A 20,125-nucleotide genomic window follows, 5' to 3' on the forward strand; every position below is an offset into this window, starting at 1 on the left:
GTTTTTGATGTCAACATTTCTATTCAATCTTTTCTCTTTATCTATTATTATTATTACTACTAATTTTAAATACTTTGGTATTATTATTTAAAAAGAGAAAAAAAAAAGTAAAAAAGCATTAATTAAAAAAAAAAAAGACACTTGCTCTTTTTAAGATATCACATCCACATACAACAACCATACGACAGAAGAGGATTACAAAGTCGGAGGGCTCTTTGACCAAGAAGATGACAATTGGTCACTACAAGTTTGGATGTGGCACTGAAAAGAAAACTGCACTTCCTATTCTCATCAACTCTTCCTACCAAGACACCTTTGCGAGAACTTACTAGTTGATAGAGATCCGACCAATACCCAACTACATAGATACAAATCTGCCACATTCAAATTGAATTCTGAAACGTGTCACGTCCAATTAACAATGGAAATTGCTTCCTATCTATTGGTACCACTTAATAATAATAATAATTAATGGGACAATAAAATCGAAGAGGGAAAGTGATAATTAAATAATATAGTTTTATTACTAGTTATTTTTTAATTATCTTTTTTCAAAGATGACTTTGAATGGGATTGGTTGAAGTGTAATACCAACTGCACTATGATCAAGATGAATTGGTAGTCCATCAACAGATCTAATTTTAAATCCATATAATAGATTAGCACATAAAAGATATGATGCAATATCTGATAGATTGGAACCTGGACAACTTCTAACCCCAACACCAAATGGTAAGAAATGAGATGAATGGTTATCGTTTAGAAATCTTTCTGGCAAAAATATTTCTGGATCCTTGTAATAGCATTCATCGTGATGAACAGCCCAAACATTTTGTTGCATGATTGCTCCTTTTCTAATTAAATAGTCACCAACCATTGTATCTTGTTTACATTGTCTTGGGAGTGATAATGGTGCAGGTGGTAGAATTCTAAGAGTTTCCTTTATCACTGCATTTAAATAGGGTGTATTTTGTCTATCTGAAATCGTTATTTTAACATCACCATCATTCTTTTTTAATTGATACAATTCATTATAAACCTTTTCTTGAACATTTGGATTATTGACAGCCATCAAAGTAAACATTGTAAGAAATACTCCACTTGTATCAACACCACCAAGATAAAAATCAATGATTGTATTTACAATTGAAATCTCTGATCCTCCTTCTAAAATCATTTTATCCAATAAATTTCTAGGACTATAAAAAAAATAAAATTAATTATTAAATAAATAAATCTTTTTTCTTTTTTACATACTTTTTAGAATCCAAAGTTGATAATTGATAATCATAAAATTGTTTAATATAATTGAATAAAACCTTTCTTTCCTTTTCAATTTTTGAATATTTAAATTGGACTAGATTTGATAATAAATCAATACAATAGTAAATTGAAACTGGATTGTGAATAGTTAAAAATTGATCAAATAAATGTTCCATTCTTTTATATTCTTCTCCCATTTGATTTTGGTCCAAAGATAAAATTAAATTTGTATTAACATCCATTGCATATTCTCTAAATATTTGTTTTGGATTAATCTTTTGAAAAAAAAAAGAAAAAAAATGGTTAGAAAAAAAGTTTCTATAAATAATCTTTTTTTCTTACAAGACAATTTGAATGATTAATAAATTTGTTGATAGCTTCATTACAAATATTTGTAATGGCAGGATAATAGGATTTTAATTTTAGATTTGAAAATTGACCACCCAACAATTCTTTGTTTCTATACCAATTCTCTGAATGTGATCCTAAAACACCAGTTCCATGACCAGTCAAAGACCCAAACACCTTTATACTAGGTCTATCAATGAAATTGTCAATATTCTTTACCCATATTTCTTTAATATATTCCGGATCACTAACATTGACAACATAATTATCACCTACCCACATTGCAAATACCTTTCCATACTAAATCAAAGTAAGGATTAATATAAATCAATTTTTTTTATCCTCTTTCAATACAAACCTTTTTTGACAATTTAACATAAGAAGTTAAGTCTCTAGGATCAAGGCTTAAAAGTGATCCAATAAATGGTAGGTTAAACTTTGGCATTGGAGGATCAAAAGTAGAATACAGTTTATTCTTTTTTATCTATGTTTGAATAATATATTGGTTTGGTTTGGTTAGAGGATTGATAAAGATTAAAATTTAAAGATCTGTACTTACAAAAGAAAGGATACAGTAAACTAGAAAACTAATTAAAATTATATTGACTAGAAAATTCATTCTTGAAAGATAACTATTCTAATTAATTAATAAATAAATAAATTGATTTCAGAATATGATCTATACTGTATGACAGGGTCTTTACAATATTGTAATTATTTTTTGTTGGTTGAACGTTTTAAATCTAAACTGTTCGTCCGAACAGATCAAAAATGTGGTTCACCATTGGTTTGTCAAAACTGGTTCCCACTAAAAACAAAAAAGGGGGGGTGTTATTAATTAGATCTACACAAACGATAGAAAACCAGACCACTCTAAGGGTCTAACTGTTTTAAATTAAATTATTTTTTATTATTATTTCTTTTTCTTTTTCTATCTATCACGATTGAATAAAACTTTACGTTCTTCTTCGGTGAATGGTTTCTTTGGATCTGCAGCTTGACTTTCTTGATAATATTGAACGTAAGCTTTAACAGCGTCGAGGTTGGCAAGACGAGAATGATATTCAAAGAGTTTGGGGAATTGTTCTTGAGTAAGTTCTGGAATCAATGTAATCATCTTTGACCATGGGTAGATAGCAAGATCGGCAATTGAAAGTTCATGACCTGCGATGAATGGGTGTTTAGAAAGTTGACGTTCAAAGAGATGAAAGAGACGAGACACTTCGGTAAAATGACGTTTGATTGAATACTCTATCTTTTCAGTAGCAAATACATTGTAGTGATAGTACTGTCCGAGATTTGGTCCCAATCCAGACATTTGAAGGAATACCCAATTGAGTACTTCATAATGAGCTTGTGGATGGGTATCGACATTTGGTAATAATTTACCCTTTCCATAAGTCTTGGCAAGATACAAAAGAATGTTACCTGATTCCCATAGTGTCAAAGGTTCACCAGTTTCACCAGTTGTATTTGGATCAACTAATGCTGGAACTAGATTAAAGTTTAAAAAAAACAAAAAACAAACTTGTTAGGGGAATGAAAGAACAATTTCTTTTAATATTTTTGTTTAATTACTTTTACTTGTTTGGATTGATTTTAACAAAGGCATCTTCAAATTGTTCACCCTTTTTAATATTAATATTAATAGTTTCAAATGGTAACTCTAATAGTTTTAATAATATGAAAACCTTTGCTCCGTTTGGAGTATTAAGAGTATAAAATTTAATTGGTTTTAAAGTTGTAGTAGTTGACATTGTTGTAAATAATTAGAGTATTAGATGATTTAAATAATTGAATTGATGATTTATTAAATCGCATCAATTGAATGTATAAATAGACATCTTGGAAAATAAAATTAAATTAAAACAATTGCTTAAAAAGAAGAATGTCATTCTTCTTACAAAAAAAAAAACAAAAATCGGGATTGTTTAACCCCGCGGATCAGGAGCCAGAAGAGGAATACTGTTCGCATGCTCTGGTTGATGAAAACTCAAAGAAATTTGGTTCACCGAAACATGATGAACAATCCTTTCATAATATTATAATATCTATCATTTAAATTATGTGTTCATTTTTTAATAAAATGATTTCTTCTTCTTTTTACTTTTTATTATTATTTAATTTAATTAATTATTTTATTATTTATTTATTGTTGTATCATAACAGGATTTGAATTTGAACCAGGAGGAGCTGATGTATTCATATTATTATTATTTGTATTACCTGTTTGTTGTTGTTGTTGTAATTGTTGTAATTGTTGTTGTTGTTGTTGTTGTAATTGTTGTTGTCTTTGTTGAAGTAATTGTAATTGTTGTTGTTGTTGTAAATAGAGAGGATAGAAATGTTCACGAATCAATTTCCATTTACCACCACAAAGAGGACATGCCAAAGCCCAACGATCAGACCAAAAGAGAGCCGTCTTTCTAACCAATGTCATTCGATGGCATCGCGTACATTTTTTAATTGGTTTTTCGACCTTTGGTGCAATGGGAATTCGTGTTATGCAGTCGTGAGCCAATCCAACAATTTCTGTACACTTTGATGCATATTTAAATCCATTGTCAATGATTGGTATTGTTGCTGATGATGACGAAACTGCTAAATGGTTGTTGGTAGCTGTACTACTTAATGAACTAGTAACATTGGGAGATGATACAACAGACAGTGATGATGTTGCGGATACGGCAGCAGCAGCAGTTGGAGTCATGGGAGTAGTTGGTTTGATTGGATTTTGGTCCAAGAAACCGTCAAGAGGAGGGTCGAGATCCAACAGCGAAAATGAAATGTTGAGATGTGTTTCATTTACCTCTCTCAACAATTGTTGTGGTACTCTTTGTGAAATGATTCCATTTAGACCTTTGATAAACTCTTCAATTTTACAACTATCAATCGATGTTAGGTAAGGTAGTTGAGAAGTATTTGAACATACTGGAATGGGATTACCATTTGCATCAGTACCACTAGAATTACTAGTCTCTGATGAACCTTGTCCTCCACCGCCACCACCATGATTCGAGGCGATCCAAGATAAATTATTTTTAAGGAAATAATTGACCATTGCCAATTGACGTTCTTGACTAGGATCATTGAGTAACAGTGCCATCAAATCAGTTACAAATGCACCATAAATCTCTGATACTGCCTTTACATCTGTTTCTTTATATTTCACTTTACTACTATCATTTGGATTCTTTTCTTTATATGCTCTTGAATAATTTAATAATTCACTCAATGATAATAATATATTTCCATCAAATAATAAACTTACCTAAAAATAAATAAAAAAAAGTATATAAGTAAGTTATTTTTGGTTTCTTTTTCCTTTTCTTTTTTCTTTTTTTCTTTTTCTTACAAGAGGATGATAAGTTTTAGCTTTTTTAAATTCAATAAATTGAAGAGCATAAAAATTATCAAGTGATTGAAATTCTGTATCGGTAGGGATGGCTGAAGTCCATTCTGATCTTGTGAATAAAATGTGCAGATAGACAACATTTTTGAGGAAAAAGTAGGTAAATTCAATCACCCAATCGATGAGGAACGACATGTTTTCCTTGTCTTCTGACGGAGCCGCTTGTTCACATACTGGTTGTAATGAACTACGAATAGTATCCAACATGTAGTGAATATACATTTTAGATTGACTATCAACAAACGCAATCTCCATTCCAACTACCATTCTATAAATCGTTGATTTAATTGTTTCCAATGTTGATCTATTACATAATGGTTGATTTGTCAAAACTATTTTTCTATTACTATTATTACTATTACTATTAGGTGAAGTTGAACTTGTTGATGCTTCATTATTATTACTATTATTATTGTTTGATTTCTTTTGATCATTACAATCAATTGAAAGTTTTGCAATGACATGTCTAAATGTATCAAAATGTGATGGAGATGAAACTGAATAGATACGAAGGATGACCAATATATCCCACCAATCGGCGGTACGAAGAATAGACAATTGGAAAAGATGATTTAACCATTGCGACAAGACTGGTTTGGCCAATTGTGTGCATGGTACTGCTTGGATGTGTAGATGGTTGTCATTGGTCACAGTGGCAACCAAACATCCATTTGGCGATGGTATACACGACACTGGTGTAATGAATGGCAGTGGTGTTGCCGATGGTGGCGATGCCGTTGCAACAACAGTCGACATTGGTAATTTACTTTTACACAATGGTTGAAAGGTGGTACTTGAAATGGCTTCAATCTCTCCACCATAATAACATAACCATATAATCGATGTCAAATTTGAATAATGTATTGTTGATACATTATTTTGAAATGAAAAAATATTACCAATATGACTAGTACTGGTATCTTTTTGATTTTTTTTAGTTTCTGTCTTTTTTGATGATTTACCAAATAATAATTTTTTTGTACATGTCCATTCAGTCCATTGAGTTGAACTGTCTTTTCCAAACATATCAATGATTTGTTTGTGTTGTGATGACTGACCTTCCCGTCTCTCCCAACGATACAATATCGAACTATCCATTCCCTTGCTCAACACATTGATTGCATTGGGTGAATTGTCAAAAATAATCCTTTCAATTTGTTGATTCTTTTTACTTTCAATTAATATTTCCTCTTCAAATATAATATCATTTAAATATATTATTGATGATTGAAATAATTGTCCAACTAAAAAAAAAAATTAAAACAATTAAATAATTAAATAATTAAATAAATAAATAAGTATAAAGTATTTCTTTCTCTTTTCTATTCTATTCTTTTGTTTCTATTTACATTTTGTATAAATATCATAATTTAATTGATGAATTGAAATATTATTTCCACCCATTGATTTTGAATGAATTGCAATTAAAATGTTTTCATCTTTGAATGAAATAATATCGGCGCAATCAATAGTTGAATAAGGTGACATTTCAAAATCCCTCATTAATATTTCTTTCCATTTTTGTTCAATTAAATTGTATGTTATTAATATAATCTAAATATAAATAAATAAATATTAGTATCCTATAATTAATTATTTATTTATATTTATATATTTACCTTTCCTTCTTTTGTTATAATTAATAATGATTGAATAATGATTTCATTTGAAGGATTAATTGAATTTTGTTTAATTGGTGGAATTGATGATTGACTATTATTATTATTATTTGATGTTGATGATGATTCGGTTTCATTATTATTATTAGTATTATTATTATTATTATTATATTCATTATTATTATTTGGAAAAGGTATTGGGTAATAAGAAGATTTGATTGAAATGAATCTACAAAGTAATAGAGAGGGATAATTCAATGTTTCTATACATTCCCATTCATCGATTGTATCTTTTTTACGCCATAGACACACTTGACTACTTAGATCTGATGATAGTAGCAATGGTCCTTGTTGTGTACTCCATTCCAAATATTTGATTTGTTCATGATTGGTTTTAATTGTTATATATTCATGTGGATAATCTGCTCTAACTATATAAATGTCTGTTGTAGTTGTACTATTATTTGATTGTTGTTGTTGTGTTGATTGATCTGTTGTTGTTGTTGTTGTTGTTGTTGGATTAATAATACTATTTCTTTTATCTGTATATTTTGATGTACTATTGCTATTGCTATTGCTACTACGACCACTATGTTGATTAGTTGTAAATGCAATAAGATTATCATTTGACCATGCAATCAATTGAACGGCACCTCCAAGTCTATCATTGTACAATGATGGAATATCACGTGCACCATCAAATGTATTAGAACTTGCAATTCGGTCGTTACTCATGTCCCTCTTGATAGACAATAACGATAAAGGATCATCATCATTCAAATCACTATCTGTCTCTATTATATCTTTATATAATCTTTTCTTTGTTGTTTGTTTATTATTATTATTATTCTTTACATTATTATTATTGGTTGATGTTGTTGTTGATGATTTAGTCAATGTTGATGGTGATACAACAGTTGAAGTAGATGGTGTTTTTAAATTATAAAGTATAGATGATGTAGATGTAGATGAAGATGAAGATGGTAAAGATGAAGATGTTGATTTATCTTTATGTTGGTTAACAAGTATTGACCAAACTGATTCCATCATTAATATTCTCTATCTATCTATCTATCTATCTATCTATCTATCTATCTATCTATCTATCTATCTATCTATATTTATATTGGTCTCGTCGTCGTTGTATCTATGTAAATACTAATTCATCTATTATCTCTATCTCTCTTCTCTTTTACTCTTTTACTCTTCAATTAAAATAATAGTCAAAGTGTGTTTAAAATAGATAGATAATAATAAATGAGTCTAAGAAAATGAAGAGGAGTAGCTGCAAGTTCATGAAAAAGAATCCTTTTTTGGGTTTTAGCAGCTGTATAATGTGTTAATGGCAAAACCTATAATTATTTGTTTTTTTCCATGAGGGGGTTGCAAAAAGAGTAGAACCCTTCCTATTAATCATTATTTTATATGAACGAACTACATGAATCAAGGTGTCGTGCTGCACACATATGCAAGGATGGTTCTTGTGTCGTAGCTTAAAAACTCACTTATCGACTGGCTGCTGGCCAGTCTGCTGTCCGACTGACTGATCACAAAGGAAGAGAGGAGAGGACACGCCAAACACTGTCTTGCTTTTGCTATTGATGATCATTATTTTTCTTATTCAACCACAACAATTATCACTTCTGGGCCATGTTCTCTCTTTTTTTACTAATCGTAACCGACTTATTTTTTTCATTAGGTTTGTGACCACTCCCCTGATAGAGTAGATATTAATATCAGGTGTGACTCTATAGAATGTAATTGTTTCTTTTCAACATCGATGTGGCTATTCTTATGTGTGCAGAGTATCATTATTATCATTGGTCAGTATGCATGTGTACCATTTTTTATTGACAACTCGATCAACTGACACTTTTTTTTCTGTACTTGTTCGTTTTTTCGTATTTCTATTCCCATGACCGACTGACCAGTTTAATGATTCATAGACGACGATTCATACACTGAAAACGGCAATCAATATCATAAATGGCTTCAAACTAGCTTTCCCAATTGTCAGTTACACGTGTAGTTCACCGAGACTACGCGAGTGTCGCATGGAGCCTAGAGCTGGGGCCCGATGGATCAACGGGGTGTATTACTACTCTTTTGATATACCGGGATCCGCACATCTTGCTCAACCCAATCTTATATTTTAATTTAAATGAAACAAACAAACAAACCACATATATATATATATATATATCTAAGGATGATATCAATATCTTGAGCTAATTTGAACTGTGATGTCTATACCTCACACCTTCAACTTGTCCATACTTACCAGTTTAATGTTTCATTGACGACGATTCATACACTGAAATCCTCAATCGATATCATAAATGGCTTCAAACAATAAATCAGAATTAATTTAGAATAATATATACAAAAAAAAAAAAAAAAAGAAATTATTTAGTTATTTTTGTCTCACAGACAATACAAATACAATACAATATAGTATTATAACACTTTCAAATCAATCAAATGCAAGTCAAAGAGTATGAAGAGATTGTTAACGCTGTCGTCGTTGTTTCTTAGCACATGCAATGATGATCAACAAGATTCAAATGAACAAGAAGAAGAATGTACAAAGGAGATAGATCAATTTATTCATAATGGTAAGCTATATCAATCTCTATCTATCTATCTTTTGATGTCATTATATATATATTAACTATTATTATTACTTTTTAAATTAGAGCAACAAAGTAAAGATGATCACTATCATCCATTATACAATTATAATAAGGGACAAGTTGAATATTCATTACCATGGCCGATCATTGGTAGAATATTGGATTTGGTTTGGTCGTGGTCGTCTATTTGTACATGTTACTATAGTGACCAATCAATTAAAGCACTGAGGGCTCAAAGACTTGACCCTACTCGATTTGTCTATCACAAGAGTACACCAAGGAATCAATCATTGTGGGATGTCTACAAAGAGTCAAGAATGAAGTGTCCAATGCATTCGTATCACTATCAGTTGTTGAATGATCGGATTGTTGTGCCATCAACAACAACAACAACAACAACAACAACAACAACAACAACAACAACAACAACAACAACAACAACAACAACAAATATATTCATCGATGCTTTATATTTGTTGAATGGTCACCGTGACCGATCATTAATGATCGAGGAGGATATTGTCAACATTACTTTAAATGATAAAAAGAGGAGATGGAGGTATCAACTTTTAGGTATATCTAAAAGAGTACATCGATTCCTATCATCAAAGTATTTGACTTGTTTAGTTATTAAACCAACAACAACAACAACAAAAGCAGCAGAGTCAGATTATTGGAAACACCTAAACAATCCATATTGTCCAATTAAAGATATAAGGGTAGTCACCTTGGTAGATACATTAAAGGATGATATTCCAACAACAACAACAACAACAAAAGCTACTACTTGTAATAGTATATTCAACTCTGTAGATAAACTAAAACTAGACAACTTTTTAGTCAAACAACACCATGTCAAAGAGTTGCCTCAAATATTCGGACATGTCAAATCGATCAACGTCAAGATAACAACAATGGCCGTACCAAAGAGAGATTACTCTCAACAATTCCTAATAGGTTTTAATAATCTCACATCGATTAATTTAAGACTATTTCGTTCAAACTTGGATGTATTTCTAGAGACACTATCAAAAAAGACAACTTCAACTTCAACAACTTCAACTACAACTACAACATTATTAGTAACCAAACTTTTACTTCCAAGTAGATGTATATTTATAGAGGTTAATGAGAAATTAGCCAATACTCTTTTAAACAGTAATATTGTACCGCCACAACAAATGCCAAACCTTGAAATATTTCATTTAGAGGATTCATCACTTGGTAATACTATCAATAATATTCCAAAGATTTTTAAATTGGTAGTTCACTGTTCATACTCTGAAATGAAATCATTTACCGATTACATTCCAACAACAAAAGATTTCAGAGTCATTAAATTCAAACCTAACCCATTTAAGCTACCTAGAACCATCTCATATTAAAGAAGGGTTTAGTGAATTAAATGTTTACAAGGTAGTGATTGACCATAACTTTGAAATCACCGATCTAATGATCAATAGTTTTGCAGCGTGTAGATATCAATACCATGGATCAACATTTAAACAATCACCAACTAGACAATTTACATTTACAAAATCAAAAATTATATTACCAGAAATTATAATAGAACAACCAAAAGAAGAAATAAATGGATCATAAATAATTTAAAAATAATAATATTAATTAGATATTTACAAAAAATTGATTGGATTGATTTTTTTTCGTGATCATCGTTTAACAAAGAGATAGCAATAGTCATTCATTCATTTATATCCTTTATCTACACTTGGGGTTTGTGTGGTCGTTTCGTTCTTTTGAAGACACAAAAAAAATACCTTTGGAAAAAAGTTACACCAACTTGGGATACAAAGAATGTTTGTTTTTTTTATAAGTAATATAATTTAAATATTGAAGTTTGAATACTATCACTTTTTTATTTTATTTAATATTAACAGCTACACAAACTATTCCTTTTTTTTAGAAAGTAATGATGGTGACTGCACATACACAGAAGATGAGTTGAAAAGTAAACTTAAAAAGGATTTAATTGTGATTTGTGGATCATTGGATATAAAATCATCAATGAGTAATACAAAAGATACAATCATTCAACGAATAATGGATACACAAAATAGACGATTGGAATTGAAAAGTAAAATGGTTGATAATAATCCTTTATTCGATTATAATAAGGGACAACTAGAATATTCATTACCATGGCCAATCATTGGTAGAATATTGGATCTGGCTTGGACAGAATCAACTATTTGTACGTGTTACTATATTGATCAATTTGTCAATACTTTAAAAGTTGAAGAACTAGATGAACCTGAATAGTATGAATACGATTAGGATGATCCAAAGTATCTATCATTGGTGAATATGTACAAAGAATCGAGAATGAAATGTCCAGTGCACTCAGACGGAGATATACAATTTTAAGCGTATCTAAAAGAGTACATCAATTCCTATCGTCAAAGAATTGTACAAACCTTGTATTCAACCCCGATACAAAGGCTTGGGAACACTTGACCAACCAATACTGTCCAATCAAAGCACCCAAGTCTGTCACCTTGTTGAATACACTATATAGTCTACCTCCAGGTACAGCAACGTGTACTTTCAGTTCGGTCGAGAAGCTCAAGCTTGACAACTACTATAGTCTCAATGCACACAATGTCAAAGAATTTCCTAAATTCTTTAAGAATATCAAATCGTTGACAACAACCAATTATGGAGGTTTCATATTGGATTTCAAGTATCTCACATCGCTCAACTCAATTCAAAAAAAGTTTGAATTTACCATAACTTTGAAATCACCGATCTAATAATCAATAGTTTTGCAGCGTGTGTAAAGAAAGAATTAAAAAGAAGACTTAAAAATGATTTAATTGTGATTTGTCAATCATTGGATATAGAATCATCAAATAGAACAAAAGATTCAATGATCAACCAAATAATCAATGTACAAAATAGACTTAAAATGGTTGATGATAACCCTTTATTCGATTACAACAAGGGTTAACTAGAATATTCATTGCCATGGTCAATCATTGGTAGAATATTGGATCTAGTTTGGACATCTATTTGTTATTGTATTGGTGATGGAGAGACCAAAGAATCAAAAACAATGAAATCATCATCGTCATGTCCAATACACTCGTATCAATATTGTAACTCGTCGCACACTGTTGACATGGAATATGAAACAAAGAGTTGACGTTATCAACTATTAGGGATATCTAAAAGAGTACATCAATTCCTATCGTCAAAGTACTTGACTCGTTTATCCATCAAGCTCAATGAAGAGTGTTGGGAACACCTCAACCATCAATATTGTCCAATCAAAGCACCAAAGGTCGTCACCTTGTATCGTACAAAGTATTCTATCACCGATGCTCCAGACACTTGTATTTTCAATTCGGTGGAGAAGCTCAAACTCGACCGCTTCCCTCTCAACCAAACAATGCCACGACATTGCCCAAAGTATTCAAGCATATCAAATCGTTGACTGCCGAGATGCCAGCGTATGAGGTATCCCATGAAAACGAGGCCAATATATACACAGAGCAATTCATAACAAGCTTCAGGAATCTCACATCGATCGACCTACGATTCTATAATTTGGGTTTACTATCAAAGACAACGACACCAATAACAAAACTTTTACTTCCAAGAGGGTACAATGAAACGAGTGTCAGCGGGACACTGGCCAACAGTATTTTAAACAGCAATATTATACCAACACACCAAATGCCAAACTTGCAAACATTTCATGTAGAGTATACATCATCATCATCCATTTCATTTGATGAAGATACTTTGGTTACTAGATTAGTGGTCCACGATTCATTTTCTAAAATGAAATCATTAATCAACAATATTCCACCAACAGTCGACTTTATTCAATTCAAACCTACTTTTGGTGAATTGCTCCGTCTCACATCAAAATTGAATGTGGCCAAGTTAACAATTGACGATACTGGTGACATCCCAGAGAAAGTAATCAATGCTTTTGCCTGTGAAGCATATCGATATGAAACAATTCACATTTACAGAAGTGCTAAACACAGTACCAACAGAATAATAATAATAATAAAGTATCTCTTTTATTTATTACCATTTTCAATATTTACAATTCAATTAATATTTAATCTTGATTCAAAGTAAATGAAAATAATTAATTAAATACACAAAGTATTCTTTTCTTTTGAAGCTAAAAAAAAAGATCATGACATTCATCGATTAATACGATCACTTCAAAAATGCAACAAGGAGATGATATTATTACTAAAAGGAAAAGAGATAATCAAGAAACACAACAAGACGATGGAGAAGAATGCGATTTAAAAGAAATAAAGAGAAAGAAGGAACAACCAGATAATGAGGAGCAACAACAACAACAACCTCTTGGGAATGGTAAATAATCATCATTGGAGAATAATCATAATTAATTGATTTCGTTTATTTATATATTAACACCTTACCTTAATATTTCTTTAATAGAAAGTGACCTATATACAGAAGATGAATTGGAGAGTATACCAGAAAAGGATTTGATTGTGATTTGTGAATCATTGGTTATACGACCGACAGATAGAAATGAGATAGATACAAAAGATTCAATGATCAAACAAATAATCAATGTACAAAATGGACAATTGGCAATCAAGCGTAAAATGGTAGATGATAACCCTTTATACAATTATAATAAGGGACAAGTTGAATATTCATTACCATGGCCAATCATTGGTAGAATATTGGATCTAGTTTGGACTGGAACATCTATTTGTTATTGTATGGGTGATGAAGAAAAGAACAAAGAATCAACAACAATGAAATCATCATGTCCATCTCACTCGTTTGAATATTATACTGCGTCGTCTAATACTTATGGGCATAAATCAATGAGACGGTGTTTTCCACTTTTGGGGGTATCTAAAAGAGTACATCAATTCCTGTCAAAGTACATGACTCGTTTATCATTCAAGCTCAATGAAGAGTGTTGGGAACACCTCAACAATCAATATTGCCCAATCAAAGCACCAAAGGTCGTCACCTTGTACGATACAAAGTATGCTATCGCTCAAGCTCCAGACACTTGTATTTTCAATTCGGTAGAGGGGCTCAAACTCCGTTTTTTTCCTCTCAAATCACACCAGATCAAGAAATTGCACTTATTCTTTAAGGATATCAAATCGTTGACTGCCGAGACACCAATGAACGAAAGATTCCATGAATATATGTCCAATGTGTTCACGAAACAATTCATAACAGGTTTTAGGAACCTCACATCGATCAATTTGCGAATATATCATTCTTGTTACACTGACCTAGGCAAATTCTTCAGTATACTATCAAAGACAGCAACGTCAATAACAAAACTTTTACTTCCAATGGGATATACACAAGCAAATGTCAAAGGGGCATTAGCCAACAGCATTATCAACAGCAACATTGTACCACCAAACCAATTGCCAAACTTGCAAACATTCCATGTAGAGCCACATACATTTTCACCCATTTCTTTTGATGAAAACTCTTTGGTTACGAGATTAGTGATCCACAGTTCATTTTCTAAAATGAAATCATTTATCAACAAGATTCCACCAACAGTCGACTGTATTCAATACAAGCCTACTTATTGTGAATTGATCGGGCCCTCCGACATTAAAGGATTAAATCAATGGAATGTAGACAATTTAATAATTGACGATAAAAATAGCAAAATTACAGAGATAATAATCAACGCATTTGCCTCTGAAACATATCAATATAGTATAACAAAATTAAAAAGATATTTCAGACGATACACATTCACCAAAGTTCGCAGAGACTCTGCGCAACCAACAGAATAGTAATAAAAAGATTCTAATTTATTAACATTTTCAATACTTTTTCAAATTGGTCATAACTATTTACATTAAATAATTCCCTATTTAAAAAAAAAGATTAATTTATATAAATATGATATATAATTGTATAGTTTTTATCGTACCTTAATAAATTTAATTTGGTTGTTTGTAACTTTGATTGATAATAATCGGCCAATAAATCCTTAAAGTTTGGTAAATATTTACTAGATACCATGAACAATTCGAAAATAACCTTTGCATATTGTTCTTGTGAATTTTGGAAATCTTGAGTTGATCCAATTAAAGTATCCAATAATTTAATCATCAAATCAAATAATAAATTCTTGTCAAAAAGAATAGATTTTACAGTGTCTGATGATTTCTCTACAATGTGAAGATAGGTTGACAATGATTCTAATGCATTCTTATGAATGGTTGGACTTGAATTCATTAAACAACTTTCTAATAATTTAATATATGAAATTATAATTTCATTTGATATTGCTAAAATAAATAGTAATAATTAATTAATTTGATTTCTTTTTTCTTTTTTTTTTTGTCTTTCTTATTCTTACAATTAATTGAATTTGTTAAAATGATTGAAAAAAGAGTCCAAATTCTATTAATTAAACCTTGACCTTTGGATAGAGTAGATTGAATGATTGCATCGGCCAACGATGGGAGTAGGAATGTTTTGGTTAAATATTGTGAAATGTGTATAGGAAGCAATGGTCCAGTCTTTTCAAATACAACCGTCATGAATTGTAGAATACGTGGAAGTAGTTGAGAGACTGATGATGGTGTAGTCAACGATTGGTCTTGAACCATGACTGAAAAGAGTGGGATCAAACACTTTTCAACAAAGGTTTGACTTGCACTATTATCCGATTGCAAATTAAAGTTACAATTACTCTCTACCAAATTGATGATTGCCTTTTTCACTGCCAACTGGTGACTTTGATAGGATATATTATCACTCTTTTGAATAATCGACCATTTATACAATTCTAGTAAATGTGGTAGAATAGTATACAATTGTTGCAAGTATATAGGTCCTGTTGATTTTGCCAATGCATTATTAAATGATAATATATTAACTATATGATTTGACCATTCTCCAATCCCTTCTAAATTTAAATTTTCAAATGATTTTGATACCAACTAAAATATAAATAAAATAATAAATAAAAGAATAAATAAATAGGATCATCTATTTTTTGTAAATATTATATTTTTTTACCAATTGATTTAAAGGATCAATAATTGATGACCAAGTTGATGTTGGTAATTGATTTGGATATGATTTTAATAAAACTCCAATACTTTCAAATAAAATATTTTTCTAAAACAAATAAAATTTAATTAATAATTAATTCTTTTCTTTTGTCTTTCTTTTTCTACTTACTTGATAAATTGATAATTTTAAATTATTTGAATAAATGGTTTGATTTATAATTTCATAAAATTCATTATGTTCTGTATACAAGTTTTGACCTTTTCTCTTACAAATGACCAACAATGTTTGAATAGACATTTCCAATAGATTTGATCCAGTACCGTTTGCTGGTGATTGATTGATCCAACTGATCAATAGATTGAGGAATGGTAATACTTGTGTGTTTGGTGATTGCAAATAGTTTGTTGCATTTCTAATCATAAACAATATGGCCAAATACACCAATTCCTTGTATTCAGCTTCAACTTTATATTGGTAGAGATTGTCCATCAATTGTCTAGTCTTTTCAAATTCTACAAAATTTAAACATTTTGATAAACACCAACTAATTGAACTAAATTTATTTGAACTAAATGCTTTTTCCTAAAGTAAAAAAATATAAAAAGAATTAATAAAATAAATCTATAACCTAAATATTATTTAATTTCATACACTATTTGTTATAAATTTTTTAGTTAGATTATTATAAACCAATGTTGGATAAGATTGAGATAATTCAAGGATTGTAGTTGAAATTAAATTAGAGAGGGGGATCCATTCTTCTGATTCTGAATCATCAACATCTTCCTTGTACAAAATACCTCTACAAATAGAATCTCTATTTTCAATTAAATCCAAATCTTTTAATTTTAAAATCTTGTAAATCACTCTACAAATTGGTTGTACCAAATCTTGATAAAATGGATCTGAATTTATAAAACATGGATTCTCTTCTCTTGAAAACTAAATAATAGAAACAAAAATAAATAAATAATTGATCATTTAAAAATATTTTTCTTTTGTTTACATACGTTGAACTTCCAAAATTCCAAAGTAGGAGTAAAAATAAGTGGATCATTAGACCAAGATAATAATGTGATATAGGTATGAGCAAGTAAGAGTGATTGTGAAATGGCGGGTATTTGTTTTTGTTGTTGTTGTTGGTTGAGGATAGGTGTAAATGATTTGACCAATTGAATTAATAGTGAAGAGATGTTGGAGAGCAATACACCATGTTTGACGTAAAATGTATTGACCTCTTTAAATGTTTTGGGAAGAGGAATCTCTGACAGTGTCTTGACGATATTGGTGAATATCTCTGGTACACTAATCGAGAATGTTGGGTTGGTGGGTAGGGCACTCGAAAATACATTGACAAACTCGATCAATGCGAGGACACTTGCCATACGACACTGTCCAAACACAGTGGGCTGAGTCAGTAGTGGGAATGACTGTACGAGTAGAGAAGGGTCGACCAACTCAAACATCGATGTCAAAGTACCGATAATATCATTTGACAAAGTCGGTGAAGACGCACCTACAATTTCAAACACATCTCTGCATTGTAAAAAGATAGTATTGAATACTGTCAGTGCACTTGCAGTCGTCTCTTTTGTCATTGCATTATTGTCCTTGTAATAGGATGCCATGTCCTTGTAGATTTGTAGTAATGTTTCAATCGTACTATTCTTTTGAAAGATGGATGGCGTGCGAGACATTTCTTGTGGTTGTTGTTGCTTGAATGTACGTAGGAGTTGTGCTTGTTGGGTGGTGATTGCAATGAGACTGTCGACGAATCTGGCCCAATTGGGACACTCGTTGACGATGATCTGAGCAATCAACGAGTTTGCCTTTTTGCGAATCAATGTAGACCCCGTCACCACACCGCCACCTGGCTGTACAAAGAGAGGAATGGTCGATGCATTGGTCTGCAGGTCCAACCCAACCATCGACAGTAACAACATGAGTACAGGGTGTCTCTCATCGGCGGTCAACGACAACCATTGTCGTTTGATGACACGTTCCAATATCGATAGTGCAAAGTAATGTGTCTTTTCATTTCTCGATCTCATCAATATATCTTTGATTCTCGTCCATGCCAATTGATGATTCATAAATCTATTCAATACATCACTAACCTTTGAATCCTAATAACAATCAATCAAACAAACAATCAAACAAACAAATGAACAAAATAAATAAATGTATTATTAATAAATGTTCAAACAACATCTTTCTCTTTCTCTCTATTTATTACATTTTGATTGTCTATTAACTTGTCTAACAAATCGATATCAAGTTCTTGATCAAACGATAAAATAGATTCCATATATAAATATAAATATGTGTTTATAGTATTATCTCTTTTTTAAAAAGACCTATTAATATAAAAAATTTAAATTTATCACCATTCATCATAAAGTGAAGTTCACCTCTTTCCAATAAAAATAAATAAATAAAATATATATTTTTTAACAAACTCAGACTTCTTCTTCTTCTCTTCATGATCAATTTTCTGTTCTATTTTCAAAACTTTTCTTTATTTATTTGATTTATTTCTTTAATTTTTTTTATTTATTTATTTTATTTCTAGAATTTTTTTCAATTCAACTTATGAATAATCAGAAGATCAGATTCTGATTCTTCTTTTAATATGCAAGAACTGTCCTTTCAATTGACAATGAAAGTTGGTTGGTTGTACAATGGTTGGTGGATGGGGGGGGTGTGACTTGATAAACTAGTTACTAAATTCAACTTTTTTGATCAGGTATAAAATGGTTTGTTGTCATTACTCTGATGAATTGTCAATTATATCATCTCTCTAACAATCCATCTATCATTCAGATAATCATATATATCATTCATCACATCACAACGATGTTTGTAAATAACAAATAAGAAGAAGAAGAAGAGAGTAAGGATAATGGGTATCAACCACGAAACACTCTTACTGTTGGCAACCACTACTGTTGGTGAACAATGACCATCCATTGCGAAAATCAACAACCCCCACTTGTACTCTCCATCCACTTCTTTCAACACGATTCTCTTCTGATCACTCACACACACCAACCATATGATTTTTCATAAAAAGTGATGGGTGTGATTGATCGTCATCACATCACATCAACAATATCTATGTTGTGAGTGTTGATGATCATCACCAATATCAATCATTTAGCTATTCCCTCTGATTCTATGGATGCTATTGTTAATACCGTCCCAATAACAAACATACTAGTAATGGTGGGATGGTAAAGAAGAAAGAAGAAGAAGAAGAAGATGGATACATTTTTTTTAACAAAAGGTTTAGGTTAACATTATTGGTACTAGTGTTGTGGCTTAGCTTAGCATGATAGTTTGGTGACTGACTAATATTCCAACTCTAGAGAGTTTGGGTGGGTGTGATGACCGACCTGACTGGATACTAATGATGCTATGGATTTGCAAGTTGTTGTGTGACACAATGACAAAGGATAAAGAGACAGAGAAGCAAGCAAGTAATTAAAGTTATCAAGCGTTATATATTTGTCGACATTGACAATACTACATCTGCTGCTAGCAGCAGTAGTATGTATGACTCTTTTTGTTCTTCTTTACACCCAATACAAGTGGTTTGGTTGAGCTATCAGATAGTAGCTACTCATTTGATGGATACCCGTAATATAATGGTGGTATGATCATTGTAGTGTCTGTCAGATCAAATTGATTGACTATCATAGTCATATGAAATATTTTATTTTATATGTTTGTATGTATTACATTGGTCATTCTATTCATTCTATTCATTTATTCATTAACTCTTTGATTGACAATTTTATATAGTTTTACCAAGA

The 20,125-nt window shown here is 30.9% G+C and overlaps 6 protein-coding genes across 6 annotated transcripts; 3 read left to right on the top strand and 3 right to left on the bottom strand.

Annotated features, from left to right (window-relative positions):
* Window positions 1-541: 541 nt before the first annotated feature.
* CYP514A2 (cytochrome P450 family protein) lies at window positions 542-3,368 on the bottom strand (the record flags this gene model as incomplete). The annotated part of the gene is made up of 7 exons (XM_004361966.1): window positions 542-1,199; window positions 1,258-1,538; window positions 1,606-1,911; window positions 1,970-2,095; window positions 2,171-2,248; window positions 2,567-3,105; window positions 3,239-3,368. 7 exons carry the CDS (start codon window positions 3,366-3,368, stop codon window positions 542-544), a joined length of 2,118 nt encoding a protein of 705 aa, XP_004362023.1.
* Window positions 3,369-3,760: 392 nt separating this feature from the next.
* med16 (putative mediator complex subunit 16) lies at window positions 3,761-7,689 on the bottom strand (the record flags this gene model as incomplete). The annotated part of the gene is made up of 4 exons (XM_004361967.1): window positions 3,761-4,882; window positions 4,967-6,267; window positions 6,373-6,577; window positions 6,643-7,689. The coding sequence occupies 4 exons, from the start codon at window positions 7,687-7,689 to the stop codon at window positions 3,761-3,763; spliced, it is 3,675 nt and encodes a 1,224-aa protein (XP_004362024.1).
* A 1,450-nt stretch (window positions 7,690-9,139) lies between these two features.
* Window positions 9,140-10,877, top strand: DFA_06321 (uncharacterized protein; the record flags this gene model as incomplete). The annotated part of the gene is made up of 3 exons (XM_004361968.1): window positions 9,140-9,257; window positions 9,339-10,499; window positions 10,645-10,877. The coding sequence occupies 3 exons, from the start codon at window positions 9,140-9,142 to the stop codon at window positions 10,875-10,877; spliced, it is 1,512 nt and encodes a 503-aa protein (XP_004362025.1).
* A 423-nt stretch (window positions 10,878-11,300) lies between these two features.
* Window positions 11,301-12,243, top strand: DFA_06322 (uncharacterized protein; the record flags this gene model as incomplete). Its single annotated transcript, XM_004361969.1, has 3 exons — window positions 11,301-11,554; window positions 11,662-12,009; window positions 12,057-12,243. 3 exons carry the CDS (start codon window positions 11,301-11,303, stop codon window positions 12,241-12,243), a joined length of 789 nt encoding a protein of 262 aa, XP_004362026.1.
* Window positions 12,244-12,348: 105 nt separating this feature from the next.
* Window positions 12,349-15,076, top strand: DFA_06323 (uncharacterized protein; the record flags this gene model as incomplete). Its single annotated transcript, XM_004361970.1, has 5 exons — window positions 12,349-12,391; window positions 12,455-12,628; window positions 12,706-13,384; window positions 13,516-13,637; window positions 13,725-15,076. The coding sequence occupies 5 exons, from the start codon at window positions 12,349-12,351 to the stop codon at window positions 15,074-15,076; spliced, it is 2,370 nt and encodes a 789-aa protein (XP_004362027.1).
* A 60-nt stretch (window positions 15,077-15,136) lies between these two features.
* On the bottom strand, window positions 15,137-19,581 carry DFA_06324 (uncharacterized protein; the record flags this gene model as incomplete). Its single annotated transcript, XM_004361971.1, has 8 exons — window positions 15,137-15,153; window positions 15,299-15,577; window positions 15,649-16,234; window positions 16,314-16,415; window positions 16,479-16,892; window positions 16,962-17,252; window positions 17,321-18,436; window positions 19,528-19,581. The coding sequence occupies 8 exons, from the start codon at window positions 19,579-19,581 to the stop codon at window positions 15,137-15,139; spliced, it is 2,859 nt and encodes a 952-aa protein (XP_004362028.1).
* Between the last annotated feature and the right edge of the window lie 544 nt (window positions 19,582-20,125).

This window comes from Cavenderia fasciculata, assembly GCF_000203815.1.
Source record: "Cavenderia fasciculata unplaced genomic scaffold Scf_Dfasci-G-p-12c09.r1-3, whole genome shotgun sequence".
In the NCBI taxonomy this organism is placed as follows: Eukaryota; Evosea; class Eumycetozoa; order Acytosteliales; family Cavenderiaceae; genus Cavenderia; species Cavenderia fasciculata.